At 42.3% G+C, this 21,058-nt stretch overlaps 1 protein-coding gene across 1 annotated transcript in view; it reads left to right on the forward strand.

Annotated features, from left to right (window-relative positions):
- Positions 1-21,058, forward strand: part of jhy (junctional cadherin complex regulator) — a 36,063-nt gene that overhangs the window by 13,565 nt on the left and 1,440 nt on the right. The window contains exons 3-6 of the mRNA XM_023967519.1: positions 13,699-13,809; positions 14,866-15,783; positions 19,451-19,537; positions 20,400-20,540. Coding sequence (XP_023823287.1) covers positions 13,699-13,809; positions 14,866-15,783; positions 19,451-19,537; positions 20,400-20,540 — 1,257 coding nt within the window. The remainder of the gene's footprint in view (positions 1-13,698; positions 13,810-14,865; positions 15,784-19,450; positions 19,538-20,399; positions 20,541-21,058) is intronic.

Genomic DNA, 21,058 nt, shown 5'->3' on the forward strand with positions numbered 1-21,058 from the left:
TGTCCTCCGGTACCGGGTGAGGACCAACAACTGTTCAACCACATCAACCCCTATTTTTGAGACTCTGTACACCAAAMCCTTTTTCATAATGAAGTGGGGAAAACTATTAGGCCTCATCCCATCATTTATGGGAGTATCATCGACGACCTGCACGTCTGCTCTGGCTTGCTGCAGGGTTGGTTCCTGGTTTTGGGCCGTCCCGAAATTAGTCAAGGACCCTGCCAGGTCTGCTGGTTCTAGATCGTCAACCTCTGGATTCAGATCGACCCCAGCCCCACTAGTACCGGGCTGTTCGTTRTCAACGAGGTTTGCCACTTCATCCTCATCCTCCCCTACTAGCACCTGTGAGGTTGGCCCCTGGGAGACCTCTTTTCTTCGACCAGTCCCGGTTTCCGTTTTGTTCCTTAGTGTCTCAGCCCGATTCTGATTCTTTCCTCGTGGCCCCACGCTGCTCTCTTCCCCCTCCACATGTTGGGACAGTCTTACCCCTGTCTCTTATACACATCTAGATGTGTATAAGAGACAGGTCTTACCCTGTCCGCTGGTTCGCCCAGGTCTGGGGAATGGGAATCTTTCCTCCTGTGCCTGCTCAGCTGTTCCTGCCATACAATACCGTTCAACCAGGCCCACGAGATGGTCGGTGGAAAGTACCTCGTTCTGGCCAACCCATCGTCGCACTTCTTGGGGTAGACCTCGCTGAAACTGGTTGAGTACGATGGTCTCGACAATCTCGGCGGAGGAACGGGTCTCCGGTCGCAACCATTTCCGTGCCAGGTGAATCAAGTCGAATATCTGTGTTCGGGGAGGTTGTCCAGATCGGTAGGACCACTGGTGGAAGCGGTGTGCCCTCGCGGTATCGGTCACTCCCAGTCTAGTCAGAATCTCTCCCTTTAGTTTATCGTAATCCTGTGCATCTTTCAACTCCAGGTCGAAATACGCTTTTTTAGCGTCCCCTGCCAGGTATGGTGCCAGAAGCCCTGCCCATTCTTCTTTCAGCCACTTCTCCCTCTCTGCAGTCCTTTCGAAGGTGGTAAGATATGCTTCCACATCATCCTGTGCTGTTATTTTTTTGAAGAAAATGATTGGCCCGCCTCTGGGTATTTGCAGCTGGTAATTGAGCCCCAATTTGGCCCGCTAGCCCCTGTAGGCCTTCTCTTAACTCCCGGGTGTTTCTCTCTTGCTCTTCTCTGAGCAGCTGGTTGGTGCGGTGCTGGACCTGTAACGTGTCCTGGTACATTCGCATTGCATCCTGATGAGCTATTTGTTGAGCTCTAGTTGCCTCTTGTTGGGTGGCCGCCACTTGTAACAGGGCCTGTATGGCTCCCTCCATACTCATTTYCCTGAGAAACTGTCCTAACCAAACAAAGCCACAAAAAAAAACCTGACTCCCCTTTGGAGTGCTAACTGAACTTTTTTTTTTTTTACCTAACCAGCGGAATGGTTAGTCCATATGTCCACATTCTCCACCACGTGTGGCAAACCTCTTCAAGGTTATGAGCGTTTGTCACAAATTAAGTGTTATTTCGAACAGGACAGTACCTGTGTGTTTGTTTCTCCGTCCTGGTCCACCCAGGTCATAGGCAAGGTCAAGGATAGCAGGGTTCGGTACACGAATCGGGTTCTCGGTAGGTCCAGGTCCAAACGCCAACAGGTAAGTCCAAAACAGTCCAGCTCATACACGGTAAATCCAGCCAATATTTATTGTCTCTTTCTCTACAGTTCATAGATCCTTCCAGCCCTCTCTTCCTCTTCCTGGTTTTTCTTGACCCTTTATCTGTGTGTCGGCTCCACCTTCTGAGGGTTCCCCTTGCTTCTGGGACTTGTAGTTTTGGCAGTCTGCCATTTTGTGATCTGTAGTTCTAATCAGGATGGCCATTTTAGTGATCGGGCAGAGCCCGTTTATTAGTTCTGCTCTCACATATCTGCCATTTATCACTCGACCCCCTTCTTTGCCACATGTCCACAGTTTGTGGATTTGCAAATCATGCATTCCAGAGCATAAAATTTACTTTTTGGTCTACCAGCCACTGTTGCATGTAGATTTTAAAATCTACCAGTCACTCAGAGATTTTTTTACCAGCCCAAATAAAACGTGTTTGCTAAAATTACACCAACAAAACACACACAAAATGGATGAGCATATTTCGTAATGTAACAAAACAATACAATTATTACTAGTAATAAGTAATGTGGTATATTGTTGAATGACATTTTTTGTGACCTGAGTCTTTTAACCAAAATATCACAGATGAGACAAACATTTCCACCTGCCCCTTTAAGGGAGTGAGGTTACCGTGGTAAGGTAACCTGTGAGGTTGAGTCTAACTAGTAGAAGTGTCTTTTCTTCCCTAGCAGTTAAAATTCAAACATAGAAAAACAACCTAGCTCGTGAACCAAACAATGTAAATAGCCAAGAAACATAAGGACAAAGTCTCACTTCAGTAGACTTTCGTTTCAAGTAAATTAGACCAACTTTTATGCCTGTGCACAGCGCTTCTAAAAATGAATATTTTACTGAGCTCTTCACATGCGCACAGCCCCCAGCCAGGCAGTGTTGCAGTGCGAGGTGGAATAGGCTATATAGGATTCGTAGTTCTTTGACTTTGTGCGATTCATTTACTAGCTACGAAACAAAACGTCAGAAATACTTTGACATTTTTATTTTACTATAAATGTGATCATACTTTACCATTTTTATTCACAAATGCGAGTGAAATGCTTGCCCTGTGGAGCCCTGACCACCCGCCAACATGGCTGGTGAAATGGACATCTTAACCGCCAATGCCAAAATCTACCCTCATTTGGCTGGTGGTGGGTGTTAATTTTAGGCCCTGATGCATTCACTGACAACAGAGCAGAGTGAGGTCTGCATCCAGCAACTTCACAAGTCACATGACCCGTTTTTGCAGCTGTCTCAGTTCTGCACTCCAGGGAGAGAGAGAGGGAGAGGGCAAACTACACTGAACTAGCTCCAATGTATGACATCACTTGGGAGTTTCTGGATTTGAGTAACTTCTCCTTTACCCTAATCTCTACAAAACCCACTACCTGAAGTGTGTGTTGTGTAAATCAACAGGGCGTTTAATTGTTTGTTCTGTACTGTTAATTCATACGGGCTGAGGGGGATTAACCAACAGACCATTACATGTCAAATTAATTGTTTTCCCTCAGGAAGGTACAAAAAAGCACACACGACGAATGGAAGGAGAAAGAGTCTCCCATGCCTTTCATTTCAGAAGCTTCCATTTCCTCTTAATGGTATCAGCAGAAAATGGTCTTGGCCTAAAAGGGAATTTGTTTTTGCACTAGCCATGACAATATACAAAAAAAACACAATTTACACAAGAATAGACAATTTATTACATTTCTTTAATCTAATAATCTCACCGGTATAGTGAAGAACTAGTCCTATTCTACTCAAAGGCCTACAGAAATAAGCAATTTTACTGTTGAAAACTATATACAGTGCCTTCAGAAAGCATTCATACCCCTTGACGTTTCCAAATGTTGTTGTGTTACAGCCTGAATTTTAAATGGATTACATTTAGATTTTTTGGTCACTGTCCTACATACAATACCCCATAATGTCAAAGTGGAATAATGTTTTGTGAAATGTTTACAAATGAACTAAAAATGAAAAGCTGAAATGTCTTTGGTCAAATAGTCTAAATAAGTTTAAGAGTAAAAATGTGCTTAACAAGTTACATAATAAGTTGCATGGACTCACTCTGTGTGCAATAATAGTGTTTAACATGATTTTTGAACGACTACCTCATCTCTGTACCACACATACAATAATCTGTAAGGTTGAGCATTGAATTTGGGGCGGCAGGGTCGCCTGGTGGTTAGAGCGTTGAACTAGTAACCGAAAGGTTGCAAGTTCAAATCCCCGAGCTGACAAGGTACAAATCTGTCGTTCTGCCCCTGAACAGGCAGTTAACCCACTGTTCCTAGGCCGTCATTGAAAATAAGAATTTGTTCTTAATTCTTCAGGCTGCAAGCCCGACGCCGGTACACTTATGACAACAGCCAGCTCAAGTGCAGGGCGCGAAATTCAAAATATATTTTTTATAAATATTTAACTTTCACACATTAACAAGTCCAATACAGCATTTGAAAGATAAACATCTTGTGAATCCAGCCAACATGTCCGATTTTTAAAATGTTTTATAGCGAAAACACCACGTATATTTATGTTAGCTCACCACCAAATACAAAAAAGGACAGACATTTTTCACAGCACAGGTAGCATGCACAAAACCAACATAACTAACCAAGATCCAACCAAACTAACCAAGAAACAACTTCATCAGATGACAGTCCTATAACATGTTACACAATAAATCGATGTTTTGTTCGAAAAATGTGCATATTTGAGGTATAAATCAGTTTTACATTGCTGCTACCATCACAGCTACCGTCAGAAATAGCACCGAAGCAGCCAGAGTAATTACAGACACCAACGTCAAATACCTAAATACTCATCATAAAACATTTCTGAAAAATACATGGTGTACAGCAAATGAAAGACAGGCATCTTGTGATTCCAGCCAATATTTCCGATTTATTAAGTGTTTTACAGCGAAAACACAATATAGCATTATATTAGCTTACCACAATAGCCAGAAACACAAGCCATTTCCCAGCAGCAAAAGTTAGCGATCGTAACAAACCAGCAAAAGATATATAATTTTTGACTAACCTTGATAAGCTTCATCAGATGACAGTCCTATAACATCAGGTTATACATACACTTATGTTTTGTTCGAAAATGTGCATATTTAGAGCTGAAATCAGTGGTTATACATTGTGCTAACGTAGCATCTTTTTCCCACAACGTCCGGATATTTATCTGACACTCACATATTCTGACCAAATAACTATTTATAAACATGACTAAAAAATACATGTTGTATAGGAAATGATAGATACACTAGTTCTTAATGCAATCGCAGTGTTAGAATTCTAAAAATAACTTCATATAGACATAAGGCTTACGTTATGGAGAGATAGTGCCCAAAACCTGGGCGCAAAACTAATAGTACACAGTTCGACAGATATATGAAATAGCATCATAAAATGGGTCCTACTTTTGATGAGCTTCCATCAGAATGTTGTACAAGGGGTCCTTTGTCCAGAACAATCGTTGTTTGGATTTAGAACGTCCTCTTCTCCAGTCAATTAGCACAGAAACCTAGCAAAGTGGCGCGAAGCTCTCCTTCCTGAACATACGCAGACAAAGCAACACGCCTAACGTCCCGAATAAATTTCAATAATCTAATAAAACTATATTGAAAAAACATACTTTACGATGATATTGTGACATGTATCAAATAAAATCAAAGCCGGAGATAGTAGTCGCCTATAACGACAGCTTTCCAGAAGGCAATTCCAGGTCCATCCTCGCGCTTTCCAGAAAACAGGAAATGGGTGACACGTCATTCTAAGAGGATTTGTTCCACCTCAGACCAAGATAAACACCCCATTTCTTCTCTCACTGCCTCTTGACATCTAGTGGAAGGTGTATGACGTGCATGTATACTAATACGTATCATGCCCATTTATAGGCAGGCCCTAGAACCGAGCATCGTTTTCAGACTTTCCACTTCCTGGTCAGGAAGTCTGCTGCCAAATGAGTTCTGTTTTACTCACAGATATAATTCAAACGGTTTTAGAAACTAGAGAGTGTTTTCTATCCAATAGTAATAATAATATGCATATTGTACGAGCAAGAATTGAGTACGAGGCCGTTTGAAATGGGAACCTTTTATCAGAGCTACTCAATACTGCCCCTGCAGCCCAAACAGGTTAACTGACTTGGCTAGTTAAATAAAAATGTCAAACACAGAGTCAACCACAAAGAACAGGGAGATATTCCAATGCCTTGCAAAGAAGGGCACCATGCAACATGTAAAGTGTTGGTCCCATGTTTCATGAGCTAAAATAAAAGATCCCAGATGGGTAAAGAAAACAAATTAGACACTGAATATCCCTTTGAGCATGGTGAAGTTATTAATTACACTTTGGATTTTGGATGCTGTATCAATACACCCAGTTACTACAAAAATGCAGGCGTCCTTCCTAACTCAGTTGCCGTAGAGGAAGGAAACCACCCAGGGATTTCACCACGAGGTCAATGGTGACTTTTTAAAACAGTTACAGTTTAATGGTTGTGATAGGAGAAAACTGAGGATGGATCAACAACATTGTAGTTACTCCACAATACTAACCTAATTGACCGAGTGAAAAGAAGGACGCTTGTACAGAATAAACATTTTCCAAAACGTGCATCCTTTTAGCAACAAGGCACTAAAGTAATATGGCAAAACATTTGTTATGTTAGGGGCAAATCCAATACAACACATTACTGAGTACCACTCTCCATATTTTCAAGCATAGTGGTGGCTGCATCATGTTATGGGTATGCTTGTAATCATTAAAGACTGAGGAGTAAAAAAAAGAAGATAAAAAAATAAAAAAAAGGAATGGAGCTAAGCACAGACAAAATCCTAGAGGAAAACTTGGTTCAGGCTGCTTTCCACCAGACACTGAGAGATTATTTCACCTTTCAGCAGGACAATAACATACAACACAAGGCCAAATCTACACCGGAGTTGTTTACCAAGAAGACGGTGAATCTTCAGAGTGCCCGAGTTACAGTTTTGACTTAAATCTACTTGAAAATCTATGGCAAAACCTGAAAATGGTTGTCCAGCAATGATCAACAACCAATTTGACAGCGCTGTAACACAACAAAATGTGGAATAAGCCAAGGGGTATGAATACTTTCTGAAGACACTGTACATAAAGAGATTGTTTGCTAGAACACCCCACTGTAAACTACAGTATTGTGCCATTCGGCACCTATTTGCTATTATTGTCACGCCCTGACCTTAGTTATCTACTGTATGTGTTCTTTATTATTTTGGTTAGGTCAGGGTGTGACTAGGGTGGGTATGCTAGTTTTGTATTGTCTAGGGTTTTTGTATGTCTAAGGGTTTTGGTAGGTCTAGGTATTTGTAAGTCTATGGTGGCCTGATTATGGTTCCCAATCAGAGGCAGCTGTTTATCGTTGTCTCTGATTGGGGACCATATTTAGGTAGCCATTTCCCTTGGGTATTGGTGGGTTCTTATCTATGTGTAGTTGCCTGTTCAGCACTCATTTGTATAGCTTCACGGTTCGTTTCGTTATTTTGTTAGTTTTGTTCAGTGTTCATTCTTATATTAAAGAGGAATGTACGCATACCACGCTGCGCCTTGGTCTCCTCCTTTTGACGGCCGTGACAGAAGAACCCACCATAAAATGACCAAGCAGCAGGTTAATGAGGAGCGGACATCCTGGGCCCGGGAGAAAGATGAGTGGAGGACATCCTGGACTTGGGAGGAGGTAATGGCAGGGGACAAGACCCTGCCATGGAAGCATGTGGAGATAGCACAGGATGAACGGTGACGATATGAGGGGACATGTTTAGCACGGAAGCCCGAGAGGCAGCCCCAAGACATGTTTTGGGGGGGCACACGAGGAGATTGGCTGAGTCAGGTTGGCCTGCTGTTTCATTACACTATATGACATGAAATCAATAAAAACACCTCAAAAGAAGACATGGTGTGAATAACAAGATGAAACGAGCCACTTACGATTCCCCACATGGTAGTTTCTTGTCATTCTTGCTAGCAATCTCGCCATCCAGAATCACAACATGCTGACTTCTGCCCCATTGAAGCGTGCACATCGTTTTTGTGATGTTGTCAGCTAACTCATCTACACTACTCATGCAGTGAGTATAAGGCCTTTTTACTGTGGAATTGTACATATGGGCTGGACACTTTTTAGTTGTTTTTTTATTCTTGGGGTTAGGTGTACAGTATATGGTATGGGAGAGGGCTGTCTTGGTGTTTTATTTATTGAGTTGCTGGTATTTAATACCTATGATGCTGCCTGTGATGTGTTTTGTAATGCCATAATATTGACTTTAAATTCTGCCCAACGTCTCTGGAGAGAGGTGATTTACATGTGCTGAGTCAATATTCAGTCTTGTTAACGTCCATACACTTCCTTTTTAAAAATCGTCATATTAAGGTGAGATTGGCATTTACAATGCAGACGAAGAAGTTAGAAGTATTACAGAGTACTTCTATAGCACCTCACTGAAATAAATAAGGATATGTGAAATAATTTTTGTAGCTGGTTTTCAAATGCAGAAAACATTTACAGTGCCTTGCGAAAGTATTCATACCCCTTGGATTTCTTCACATTTTATTGTGTTACAAAGTGGAATTAAAACTTATTTAATTGTCATTTTTTGTCAAACTCTACTCAAAATACTGTAATGTCAAAGGGGAAGAAAAATAAGGTAATTTTTTAGATTAATGCATATTAGATAACTAAAATATAGTCGTTGCATAAGTATTCAGCCCCTTTGTTCAGGCAAGCCTACATTAGTTCAGGAGTAAAATTTGGCCTAACAAATCACATAATAAGTTACATGGACTTACTCTGTGTGAAATAATAGAGGTTGGCATGATTCCTCTATCCCCCATACATGCAATATCTGTAAGGTCCCTCAGTCAAGTATTGAATTTCAAGCACAGATTCAACTAATCTTTAAAATAATGTTAGTATTTTTCTTACCCTTTGACATTACAGTATTTTGAGTAGATTGTTGACAAAAAAATACAATTAAATCCATTTAATCCCACTTTGTAACACAAAATGTGAAGAAATCCAAGGGGTATGAAAACTTTTGCAAGGCACTGTATATGTCATACCGTCTAGCTCTAGCCATGTTTATGTCATGTATATGCCATGTATATGTCACACCGTCTAGCTCTAGCCTTTATTTCAACAGCCAATTGCTGTTGTCGCCTGAACGAAAGTCTGTTTTCTCATATGAGAAAACAGACTTTCGTTCAGGCGACAACAGCAATTGGCTGTTGAAATAAAGGCTAGAGCTAGACGGTGTCTTAACATTACATGATCCAACATAGATGCCTTAGTATTCACACTCTTCTGATGTGAGGAGTGTCAGAATTTTTTGGGGGAAAGCCTTCTCTAAACGTATCAATTGTGTTCCTATATATTAAAAATGTTGCCAGTCTAAATGATCTGCTTCAAATTTATGTTATCTTTTGAATCCTCTCAATGGCAAATATGAGTCAGATTATAGGCTTCCTTTCCTTAATCATAATATTTTAACATATCTTCCTAGTTCCTCCTTATATCGTTTTAAATAAAAGAAAGTAATAGGCTACATTTTTCTATCGAACCAGACTGATGCCTGTCCATTTTTATCATCCAAGATATGATTATCTCATTTATTTGTCGACTCACATGGAAACTACAGAATATGCAGCAGCGATCTCTGACCTAGTCTGGAAAATTAATTTGGCAGGAGCAATGCCGTTTTCATTTGCTATCCACTCTGAGAAGGGAAAGGGAGCCATGTCTGCCTATCTAGTGCCTATTATGAGTTGATCTGTACAACAGTAGCTATTAAGATCAGAGAGGCATGGTTACCAATAGCCTTTTAGATATCCCCCTGCACCTGGCACAGACGCATAATTGGCTGAGGACGGTAGCCTGCTCCCTCTGTGCTGGGGTACACTGTATGCTTCCCCGTGTAGCTATATCACTAAACCCTTTTCCCCCATCTACCATCTACTCATCTGAGCCCCTAGGCCTGTCACAATGTCTTGTATCATCCAGATTAGCATAGTCAAGAGCCGTTAGCATTGTGGCATGTAAACAGAGCCAGGCCTTCTCCCTCCCCTAAACCGTCTGTTTTGCCAGTCTCCTTTGACTTAGCGTGTTGTTTTCTCATTGCTACTACTACTAACCACACAACATATTTTACTCGACGGGTGACATTGTGGATAAAGATTCCAGTCACCAATTTGCATGCAGTGTAGGCTAAATTGTATTTTAGTGCATTCGTTTGAGAATGATCAGGCTAGTTTGTGTTACCGCCTCCTTGATGCAATCCAGCACCATGAAATTAAGCAGTCCAACATTCTTAGAACATTTGTATAAGGTTTAGTTGTTGTATAATTTGTATAAGGATAACCTATTGGCGCAGATGGAGGCTCAATCTTCAAACAGCAGAACAAGCACAAGTCATTATATAATGATTACCGGGCCTACTCATTCTTTTCTGATATGATTTTTCTGCTGCATATTGTGCATTTCCTTCTTTTTCTCCACAATGTCCTTCAAAAGAGGCCAATTCCCTAGACAAATCGCATCAGTTTCACCGCCATCATTATCCAAGCCAAGCTAACCATGCTCTTTATGCTCTCTTTAAAAGGCCCCATTTGATTTTTGACAGACAAGTCTGTCTGAAACCAACTTGCATAATTAGCAGTGTTATTAAAATGTACACAATCTTGTAATGCGGCAACTTTGTAGCCGGCGAGTGTCAGGAGCAACGATGGGCTCCAGCAGTGGTCCCCTTTGATAAAGACAGAAGTAGCAGCAGCAATCTTCAGCTATTGCACTCAGCCCGCTGAGTCCCTAGCCTGTCTCTCAGGCCCTCACTTCAAAGCCATGGGACATAATGTACAATCTCTTAATAGTTTTAGACCAAAGCTTCCCGGGGGCTCGCAGCCACTGTATAGCCTACCTCAGTGTAAACACCTAATCAAGATTGCCTGAGCCTGGCCACAATAGCAACCAAATAGCAATCCAAGATCCGCGGCCCTTTGAAGTCTTCATTGCAAAAACTGATGTTTCCTGGGCGGCTCAAGGTAAAATGGCATGCCCAATTGCCTGGACTTTGTTGTGGCTCGTCTCACCAAGAGGAGGGCAATTACGGGCCCCAATTTAGCAGAATAGATATTACACAGCTTACAATGCTCAAAATGCAATTTGGCTTAGATCATTTGGCTCCAATTGATTGGGATTTTTATAATGGGTGACAAAAGGCAGTGTCAGGGGGCACGGGCAGAGGTTGTGGTCCTGTCTTGCCATGGGAAAGCTGGGGATTGAGAGGTGGGTGGGTGGATACTGTCATTGGTGGAGTCATTGACACCTGTTACTGATCTACACACAAAACAGCTGCTGCTCCACCAGTGTCAGGCTTGGGGACACACAGGACAACACCTGGACCATTAGACAGCCCTATTACATTACTAGAGGGGCTATGTCATAAATCCTTAAAGTTCCAGAATGGTATGAAAATGGCAGCCATATTGGTCAGGGAGAAATCCATACCAGTCTAATTGGAATTAATGGCAGTAGAGGCATCGTCTTGATTTTACTTATGCAGGAAAATAAAAGTAAGGCATGTGATATATCAGAAATTGTTTAATAGATTTATTGTCAACCTAAAATATTGCCATATAATTATAAATAGTTTGTACAGGGTTTTCACCAATTTTCTGTATAAATATCCTCTACAATATATGTAAACAGGCCAAACATTTTTGTTTTCTTGGAAATATGTAAGTGCTATTATATGATACAATATCAGTACTTGTTGCATTTACAACTTGTCTAAGTCCTATCATCAACTGATTTCAGACAGTGTATGGCTGTGGAGTGACTGCATTATTTGAATGGAATGTTGGCATATTGGCAGTTAATTAGAAACATCTATGGAATCATTTCTCTAAAACTGGCTGGCTAGATGGCTAGCTAACAAACATACAGTGCAGATCAATTCTTGAAATTCATTATTTTACACAATAACTTATCACAGCACTGGCAAACCATGATTGACCAACTCCTTGACCAAAATGGCTAACCTTTATCCCATCATAAGAAGGTTCATGTCCATTCTAGTATTCTAATTCCTAATGATATGATTTGGACACTGTCAGGATCACCTTGAGTTCTATGTGCCAAATAATCAACACCTAACTTAGTTACAAAACCACCCCTCAAATGTCAGCATTTAAGCGGAACAGTTATTCTGACATTTGACATTGGAATGGTAATGATACGATATAGGCCTAGTTTTCCCTAGTTTCACATTGAGAAGTTAGGCTACTACTCATAAAACGTATTTACATTTTTTGGCAGCCATTTTTTTTTGCTGAATAGGCCATAACATCACATGCACCAAATCCCACCATGATAGTAATTCTAAAATGTCAGTCTTCTTACCAAAATAGTATATAATTGAGTTACTTCTTTCATTAGCTTTTTACTGCAACACCGGCTCTGCTTTTGCCGCCGCTTAGCTATCATATGTGTGCCTTCTTGCCCAGATAGGGAGGACACTGCATTGGGTTATCAGCCCAGCTCCCCGCATACCTGGCCTTTCAGCAGATAGACAGAACAGTTTGACGCCACACTTATTGATGGATATATTACAACTCCATCCACTCACTCTCTCTGACCTTCGCCTATTCACTCTCCCAGAATTAGTGGCATTTAACGAGGAACTCCTCAGCCTGTCAATACCATTGATCCTCTCAGATTGTCCTCAGGACGCAGTGAGGGACCCAAGTTAACTAAATGATTTTCATTACGACATTAGCTGAATACATTTCTCTCTCAAAAACGGTGCATTACAGTACAAAATGAAAGAGAATGGATGTGAGGGCTTGTGGAGCTTAGGCCAAAACGTGAGGGAATTGATTGTTAGGCAGGTTACTTGAAAAAAATATAGGTTACACCTATGCTACAGATTTGACAGAGCAGAGTAGTTTTGGTGGTTAGAGGAAACATCAGTACTATCTTTTTTTAAGCCTGCAGTTTATTGTCCTCAAAATGCCTCCTCTCAAAATAATATTTTTTTTTTGACTGTTTTTGACATTATTTGGGGAAAATAAGATACAGTGCCTTTGGGAAAGTATTCTGACTCCTTGACTTTTTCCACATTTTGTTATGCCTTATTCTAAAATGGATTAAATAAATAAAAAATCCTCAGCAATTTACATACAATACCCTATAATGACAAAGCGAAAACAGGTTTTTCAAAATGTTTGCAAATTTATTACAAATAAAAGCATAAATATCTTAGTTGCATAAGTTTTCAGACCCTTTGTTATGAGACTCGAAATTGAGCTCAGGTGCATCCGGTTTCCATTGATCATCCTTGAGATGTTTCTACAACTTGATTGGAGTCCACCTGTGGTAAATTCAATTAATTGGACATGATTTGGAAAGGCACACACCTGTCTATATAAAGTCAGGATCAAGGCAAAGATGAATGGAGCAAAGTTCATAGAGATCCTTGATGAAAACCTGCTCCAGAGCGCTCAGGACCTCAGACTGGGGCGAAGGTTCACCTTCCAACAGGAGAACGACCCTAAGCACACAGCCAAGACAACGCAGGAGTGGCTTCGGGACAAGTCTTTGAATGTCCTTGAGTGGCCCAGTCAGAGCCCGTACTTAAACCTGATGAGTGGGAAAAAAACAATTTAATCAATTTTAGAATAACAAAATGTGGAAAAACTCAAGGGGTCTGAATACTTTCTGAAGGCACTGTATATATTGGGCAGTTTTGAGTATTGTGCACCTGACTGGACTGTCATTGTTTAACTCAGTTAATTGTGCTGTGAAATATTTACCTCCAATTTGCTTTCCTCTTATGCAAACGATGTAGGCTTTCATACAAGTGTTAGACAGCAGACTCAGCTTTTAGCAACATTTTCCTGAAGTCTTTCAATCTCTTCCATGAGCAGCTCTTTCATTTTGAATGACACTTTTTGCTCCACTCTCCTTTTATTTGTTTTCTCTTTTTCTATGCAAAGGTTTGCAATACTACAGATGAGATTACCATTGGTGGGAACCAGGAGGAGGAAAGCCAAGGGGACAATTCAGACCCGGAGCTGAGGTGGCTCCAGAAAACCCAGCAACTCAAGGTGGGACCCTCTCCACTCCTTTTCATGTTATGATCTCATTCATTTTCTCCTGTGTGTTTTTGCCCAATTGCCTTATAACGCATAACTGCTAGCGAGGGGCTTTCTGCTCAAGATGAAAATGCCTGCACATTGGGTTCACTACTGTCACCTGGGATTTTAATTTTACCCCCTGCAACAGACCTAATCTATGTCTGATAGAGTTGTCGAGGCATTATAGGGCCCTCGCCCAAAAACTGTCCTGAAACTGAAGCCTCTACAGACAGGAAAAAGCGAAGGCAATGGAGAAACATCATTATTTTGAGCACTTGAGCGGTCACCCTAATGTTGCCTTGGTAGAGGGGAGGAGTGTAAATATTTTCCCATTAGAATGAGGGAAAGTTGGTGTTTGCTAAATCAGAGGCAATAGATGCTGAGACACATTGCCTCGGAGCCCTGCAGAATAATTTGGGAGGGCCATGCTAGGAGAATCTCCAACATAACATGAAAGGCCCTCTCTGGCCATGACAATAGCCACAAAGCTAAGGAAAGAAGGGCATTTCTTCCACATTGTGGGTAAAATCTTCCAGCCATCGTCCCACTGATACGTTGAGTTAAGGAACAGGTCACACTTAGGTTGTTCACAAATTGAGAATTTTATGTTTTATAATAAACATTTTAAGTGTATTTTTTTGGTGTTTCTCAATCATGGGAAGTACATTCTGATGTCTTTTTCCAAAGCGTATTTCATATGATATCTTGTCAATGAAAGAACATTTCCAGTACATTGGCATCCTCCTGCTCTTAAATATTTGGTTACTACCCTATTTTCCTTTGTTAAATAGCATCCTTGTTAGATGTATTACACGGGACTCATCAATCAAGTGTTAGTATATTTTAACCAATGCAGGAAGTCCTGATTTTCACAACTTGTTTGACCTCCATTACCTACATCATTGATATTGAACTTGTATCTTTTGTTTTCCTTATTGTCAGTGTTGAGTTGATCATATTGCTGTCAGCCTATTGGTTGCTGTTATTCCAAATGTGAGTTCTGTTATTTCCAACCCCTACTCACAGGTAACTCAGATCTCCAAAGAAAAGCAAGCTCAGCAGAGAGTGAATCCCAAACCCCCCAGTGAGAAGAGACTCCTGGCTCAGGGGGTCAAAGCCAGGCCAAGAGACTGCTACCTGAGCCCCCCCACCGATACCACCAGACCTGCAGCCAGGACCCAGGCTCACTCCCACCCCCACCACCAACCCCAGCACTCACCCCACCTACAGGCACTCAGTGACACAGATTCCCAGTCTAGCATACTGGACACCCAGCCACACCAGCCCCAATGCATCCCCTTAACACAGTCCCCCACCGTCCACCTCAACATCAACACTTCGTCCAAGCTCCTCGCTTTTATGCACTGCAATCACCAGGACGCCGTTCTCACCATACCCAAGCCCTTTAGCGGCCCCAGCCCCCAAAGGAAGCCACAGTCTATAGATGGGTACAGCCCTAACGCCAATGTACCGCTTAGGAACACCATCCCGGTAAACCCTTACTCCCACCCAGGCCCTCACCCCTGTCCCCAAGACCACGGTTCATTACAGCTAGCTTTGATTCCACAGGCTGATGTGTCTCCACTGAGCCCAGGTCGGGGCTCTCGCAGCAGTCAGGGCTTCCCAGGGATGCCCCCTCTCTGCCAGGGCAGCAGAGAACCACCGCATCTCTGGCACCAGGAGAACGCCCCATTGCAGCGTGAAAACCACATTGTCCTGCAGTATGATGAGGATAGTCACAGGTCTACTTACACCGCCGAGACAAAATACTCCTCCAGCTCCTACACAGTGCTGCCCCCTATAGGTAAAAGAACGACGGGAGACCCTGAGCTAGGCCGTGACAGAGCTGCACAGATATTCACCTCCATGCAGAGAAGCAGCTCTGAGGCCTACCTGGCACAGATGAGGAGAGAGAAACAACTGAAAGAGAGAGTAATTTACAAGGTGTGTGTGTGTGTGTGTGTGTGTGTGTGTGTGTGTGTGTGTGTGTGTGTGTGTGTGTGTGTGTGTGTGTGTGTGTGTGTGTGTGTGTGTGTGTTGTGTTGTGTGTGTGCACCTGTGTGTGTGCACCTGTGTGTGTGCACCTGTGTGTGTGCACCTGTGTGTGTTAACTTTAGCACACTATATGTGTGTTAATCTTTAATTGCCACACTAACAAGCCAGGGCATGGTTACCTTTCTCAATACAGTTAACGGGCTAATTATTTGACAGCCATTTACCTAATCAGCATCGCACAAGTCGCACAAACAATGTTCTTTGACGGCAGAGATGACATTCTCACGTTCTCCTTTACAAACGGAACGATTAAAGGAGGTGCCCCTTAGTGGCAACGAACGCAAAACATCAGGTTAATTGTCTAATGCCTGTAAGATGCACTTAATAGCATTGAGATGAGGTAAAACAACCATTTTGAGACGTGTAAGAGAATAAGGTGAATTAAAGGGAGAGGGAGGCAAGGGGCGGCTAAAGACATACATTTACATGCAATGACGGCCTCTGTCGTTGGCCATTTTGAGCCCTGCAGGTGTGTCCCATTGAGGAACAGAGAAAGTCTGCCCTGCTCCCATAAGGTAGTGTAGCACAGACTAGAGACATCCACATACAGTAGTAGACATTCGCTTTCTAAGACAAAACACTCAGTTAATGTTATACCGTAGCCTACTATTTTTATTTAGTAGGTAACTTAAATAGATATTCTACTGATTATTTTTAAGGTACCAATTAATCTGAGAAAATTACTTTTATCACGTTATTACTGTTACAGGCTTTGGCTTTTCCATTTATGTTTTGATGTTGGACTTGAGTGGAAAGGTGGGACGGTGTTGCACCTGTGCTGTCCCTGGTGCTATTTAAGAGTGGCTGGCCCAGTGCTCCAGTGTTCTTGATAGATGCGGAGGGTTAACATATTTAAATGGATTTCCCAATTTTGATTTCTAGACAAACAATTCTTTATCTGATTTCCCTGATTTCGTTTTATGCCATCTTTTTGGTTTGCTTCCTGTCTTTACGTTTGGTGTAGTTTTTTCTTTTGTTTGCCTCTTTTTGGGCAAATTTAGTGGGCCCCATGGTGGGTGTCTTTTAGAACCCTTCGATTTGTTTGTTGGTTAGTGAATCTTTGTTAGTTCCACCTTCTGTTTGAGAGACATTTTTGCAGTGGAACGTAATGGGATTTTGTTTCCCATGAGTATGGTAGTCGCTCTAGTCACCTCTCTGAAGCTCTGCTGTGCCCAAATATTTGAGTGTTCAAAATACACTTTTGTGGTAGCGTTTCTGTCACTGACATCCACCTAGAGGGGTTATAAGATTGGTGGAATCATTTTTGAAAGATGCATAAACACACAGGCTAATAAAAAAAGCCATGGACTTACCCTAGAGTGATCCCTGCTGTTACACGTGCTATGTCTAAGAAAGTCACCGGGAGCAAGTCTAGTGTGGAGGAGAATGTCAGCGATCCTACCATGGTTGATTTGTCCGAGACATTTATGGGTGATCCTGATTTAGCTAAACCTCCTGAGTTGACCTCTCCTTTGAAAACTCCAAAAGATAAGTGAGTTTGTAGGATCGCTGAAGGAAGAGAGGGTTGTCTAGGAAGCAGCAGATTGCAGAACAGATTAAAGATGTTTCCCTCTCCCCTCTTTTTGCTGAGATGCATCCAATGGAGGAGTTTGATTAAGTTTGTGTGGGTTGCTTTGACAGAGATGGTGTTTTAATGAGGAAATGGCGTTCTTGCGCCACTTCAGGCAAAACGATTGGCCTAGTGTATCTCAAATTGTCGTTCCAGTTACGCTTCGACAAGAGATACTGAGGCTGGCTCACGATGGTAGCATGGCAGGCCATCTGGCTTACTGTAAATCCTGTCGTGTTTGCCAGGGGATGGGTAAACCGAACCATGCTCTACCGGTTGCACCTTTGCAGCCTCTTCCTGCTTTTGACAAACCTTTCAGCAGGATTCTGGTACTCTGTGTTGGTCCTTTGCCCAAAGCCAAGAGTGGTAACCAGTTTCTCTTAACCATAATGTGTGCTGACACTCATTTCCTTGAGGCCATTCCATTAAGGAAAATCACAGTTCCCAGTATTGTTAAGGACCTGGCGAAAAATGTTCAACGTTTGGACTTCCGCAGTGCAGTCGGACCAAGGTTCGAATTTCATGTCAAAGGTATTCCAGCAAATGCTACAACAGTTGGGTGTAACCCATTGCCCCTCTAGTGCCTACCACCCAGAGTCTCAAGGTGCTCTTGAGAGATTTCATCAGACCTTTAAGTCTATGTTGAGAGCTTACTGCTTTGAGTTTGAGGAAGACTGGGATGAAGAGGTCCCTCTTGTGCTGTTTGGACATCATGTCAGTGGTCCTTTGAGTTTGCTGAGAGAGTTGTTGTTGCAGGGCGACACGTTAAAAACAAAAACAAATCTGTTGGAGCGCGTTAGCGCTTTTTGATACAGATTGCATCTCGACTGTGAGTTTGCCAGTGAGAATCTGGAGAGGGTACAAACAAAAATGAAAATTTGGTACAATCGGAATGCCCAAAACTGCACTTTCGATGTGGGTGACCAAGTTCTGGTTTTGTTGCCCGTTCTGGGGTCACCGTTGCAGGCTCGCTTTTCAGGCCCTTTCCCCATAGTGAATAAAATCTAACAACATGCCTACCGAGTGAACCCTTAAAAGAGAGAGAAGCTCTGCAGTGAGGTGGTAACTTTCCTAACGAGAGGAAAGTTACTACGGCTATTGCAGGCGTTTCCCCTGGAAACCAGACATGTCCGTTGGAAGGACAACTTGGTTGCTGATCGTCTCTCAAGGGTGGCCGGTCAGTGAGTTTTGTGCTTTGCCTTTAGCCAATGTGTTGCCCTGGCTCACAATTTATTTTGACTGCACATTATTCCATTTTGGAGATGAGTTTTGTTTTGGTTGCGCTCATTCCAAGGGGACGAAATACCCAAAATACCAAATACTCTGCCCCTTTCCTCTCTCTGTATCCCCACTAGCCTCTCCCCTGCCCCTTTCCTTCCCCGTATCCCCACTAGCCTTTCCCCTGCCCCTTTCCTCTTCCTATATCCCCACTTTGCCATGTTCCCCATCATGTCTGACAAGATTACAGGGTAGATTTGTAAACACCCCAATGTGGAGGGTATCAAAAAATGTGAAAGCAGATGGGAGGGGGTTGAAAAGAAAGAAAAAAACTCAACAGGAAGCCATCTCCATGACCAATGGCTAATTCCAAAGTGGTCTAAGCCCCTAAAAGGAGCCAGTCCGATCTGGAATGATTAGTCCCCTATTGTCCGGGGCAGTTTGTGGATTGCTGCTCGAGTGCACCTCAGAAATACATTGCGGATTAAGGTGCTTCCTCGTCTCTCTGCCTAGAAGAGAGAATCTCTCTGTCAACCTGTCCCTGGGACTCCACTCCCCAGGGTGCAATACAAACACCCCTTAATATCAAAAGACCCAAACATACAGGCACTTATCAACAACCTGTTTAAAGGCAAAATATAGATATTTCTGTACTTAGGTAGGCATCATTTCCGTATAAAGTTTAATGTGTGTGTATGTCATTCCATGCCTTAATAATAAATATTATCTAATAATATGTAGCGTGTGTGTGTGTGTGTATTGTCCTAGGCCTACACCCTGAAGGACTATAAGCAGCTGAAGCAGGACGTTTATCTTGGAGGCCTTGGGCCTGATTACACCACCACAGAAATTACAGTAAGTGCCTCTGCCTACCTTAAAATCAATTGTCATACCAAATAATAATATGTTCCTATGGCTTCCAGCAATTCTGTACCATATGCTTTACTTTATTTAACTAGGCAAGTCAGTTAAGAACAAATTCTTGTTTACAATGACCCAACATGGATGAGGCTGGGCCAATTGTGCGCCGCCCTATGGGACTCCCAATCACAGCCGGGTGTGCTACAGCCTGGATTCGAACCAGGGACTGTAATGACACCTCTTGTACTGAGATGCAGTGCCTTGCGCCACTCGGGAGCCTTTTTTTATTCAGCAATCTTAAATCTTAACTTTTTTTAAAGTGTTTGTTAAAAAAAAGGAATGTAGGTCTCAAACAGACAACAGTAATGATTAGATGCTTCATAAATCCATTTACCCGGTTCATTTTATTCAGCTGATGATCTTCAATGGCCTCTTTGTGCTTCCATTATATCCCGCCCCTCTGTCCCTGTTTCTCATTAAAGACTTGTCTTGTTCTGAACAGATTCAATTGGAATCACAAAGCAAATGAGAGTAGCCCTGGAAGGTTGAATGGTATTTGGGGTCTGATGTATCTTTTGTTAATCCCTGAGAGTAAAAAGTGAGCATGTATGGCCAATTTGCACTAGATTGAGGCCGTCTCTGTCTCTAGGGTCGGCCCTATTAGTGAATGATATGTGTAAATGTTGATAGGCCTGCTGAATGGTTTGTTGTATTTGGTTTTGTCGGGCGGTGTGGAGAGGCTCCGCCGAGGTATACACAAAGAGAATAGGGCCTTAAGGGAGAAATGGCTCAGTTAATTAAACCCACTCTTTTGTAATCTCCCTCTCTTTCTCTGTTCATTCACAACGTGGCTCAGGCCGAGAAAATGAGACGACAGAAGCTGTATTCAAATGTGATCCGCGAGCAGAACAAGAAGATAAGTAGGATTCCCTTTCTGCCAGCCGCCAGGAACGCAGTGGGCAGCAACAACAAGGACAACATGGTTCCTAGGAGGAAGGTAACAGAGAAAGAGACAGAGAGAATCAGAAACAGAAAGAGAATCAGAGAGAGAGAGGGGGAGGGAGAGTCAGAGGTGGAATGACGGCGACAAAGAGAGAGAAAGAAGGAAAGAGAGAGAAAAAAGAGCGAGAGAGAGTACATCGCTTCAAGTGCATCCATCTCCCCCCGGTTTCCTCAGTCAATTTGTCCATCATCATTATCTGTCAGCTCCATCACACAATGTTAGGTATCTTTGTCTCTCAGATAATAGGAGACAATTCTAAACAATGTATGAGCTTACTGCATCCTCTGGGAAACAATAGGCTCATTTAGGAAAATTGTCTGTATTGCACTTCCAGTCGCCATTTTGTTATTTACAGATAACAAATGAATCACCATGCACTGAAATGTCACTTGATTGCGAGACTGAGATCAATTAAAGACACATCAACATTCTGTCACAAAGTTGGATCCCCAAGTTCAATCGGCCATTTGAAAGCATAGTTTTCCCCCCCAGTTCTTGCAGTTGTACCTGCC

This window comes from Salvelinus sp. IW2-2015, linkage group LG23 (genome assembly GCF_002910315.2).
Source record: "Salvelinus sp. IW2-2015 linkage group LG23, ASM291031v2, whole genome shotgun sequence".
Classification (NCBI taxonomy): domain Eukaryota; kingdom Metazoa; phylum Chordata; class Actinopteri; order Salmoniformes; family Salmonidae; genus Salvelinus; species Salvelinus sp. IW2-2015.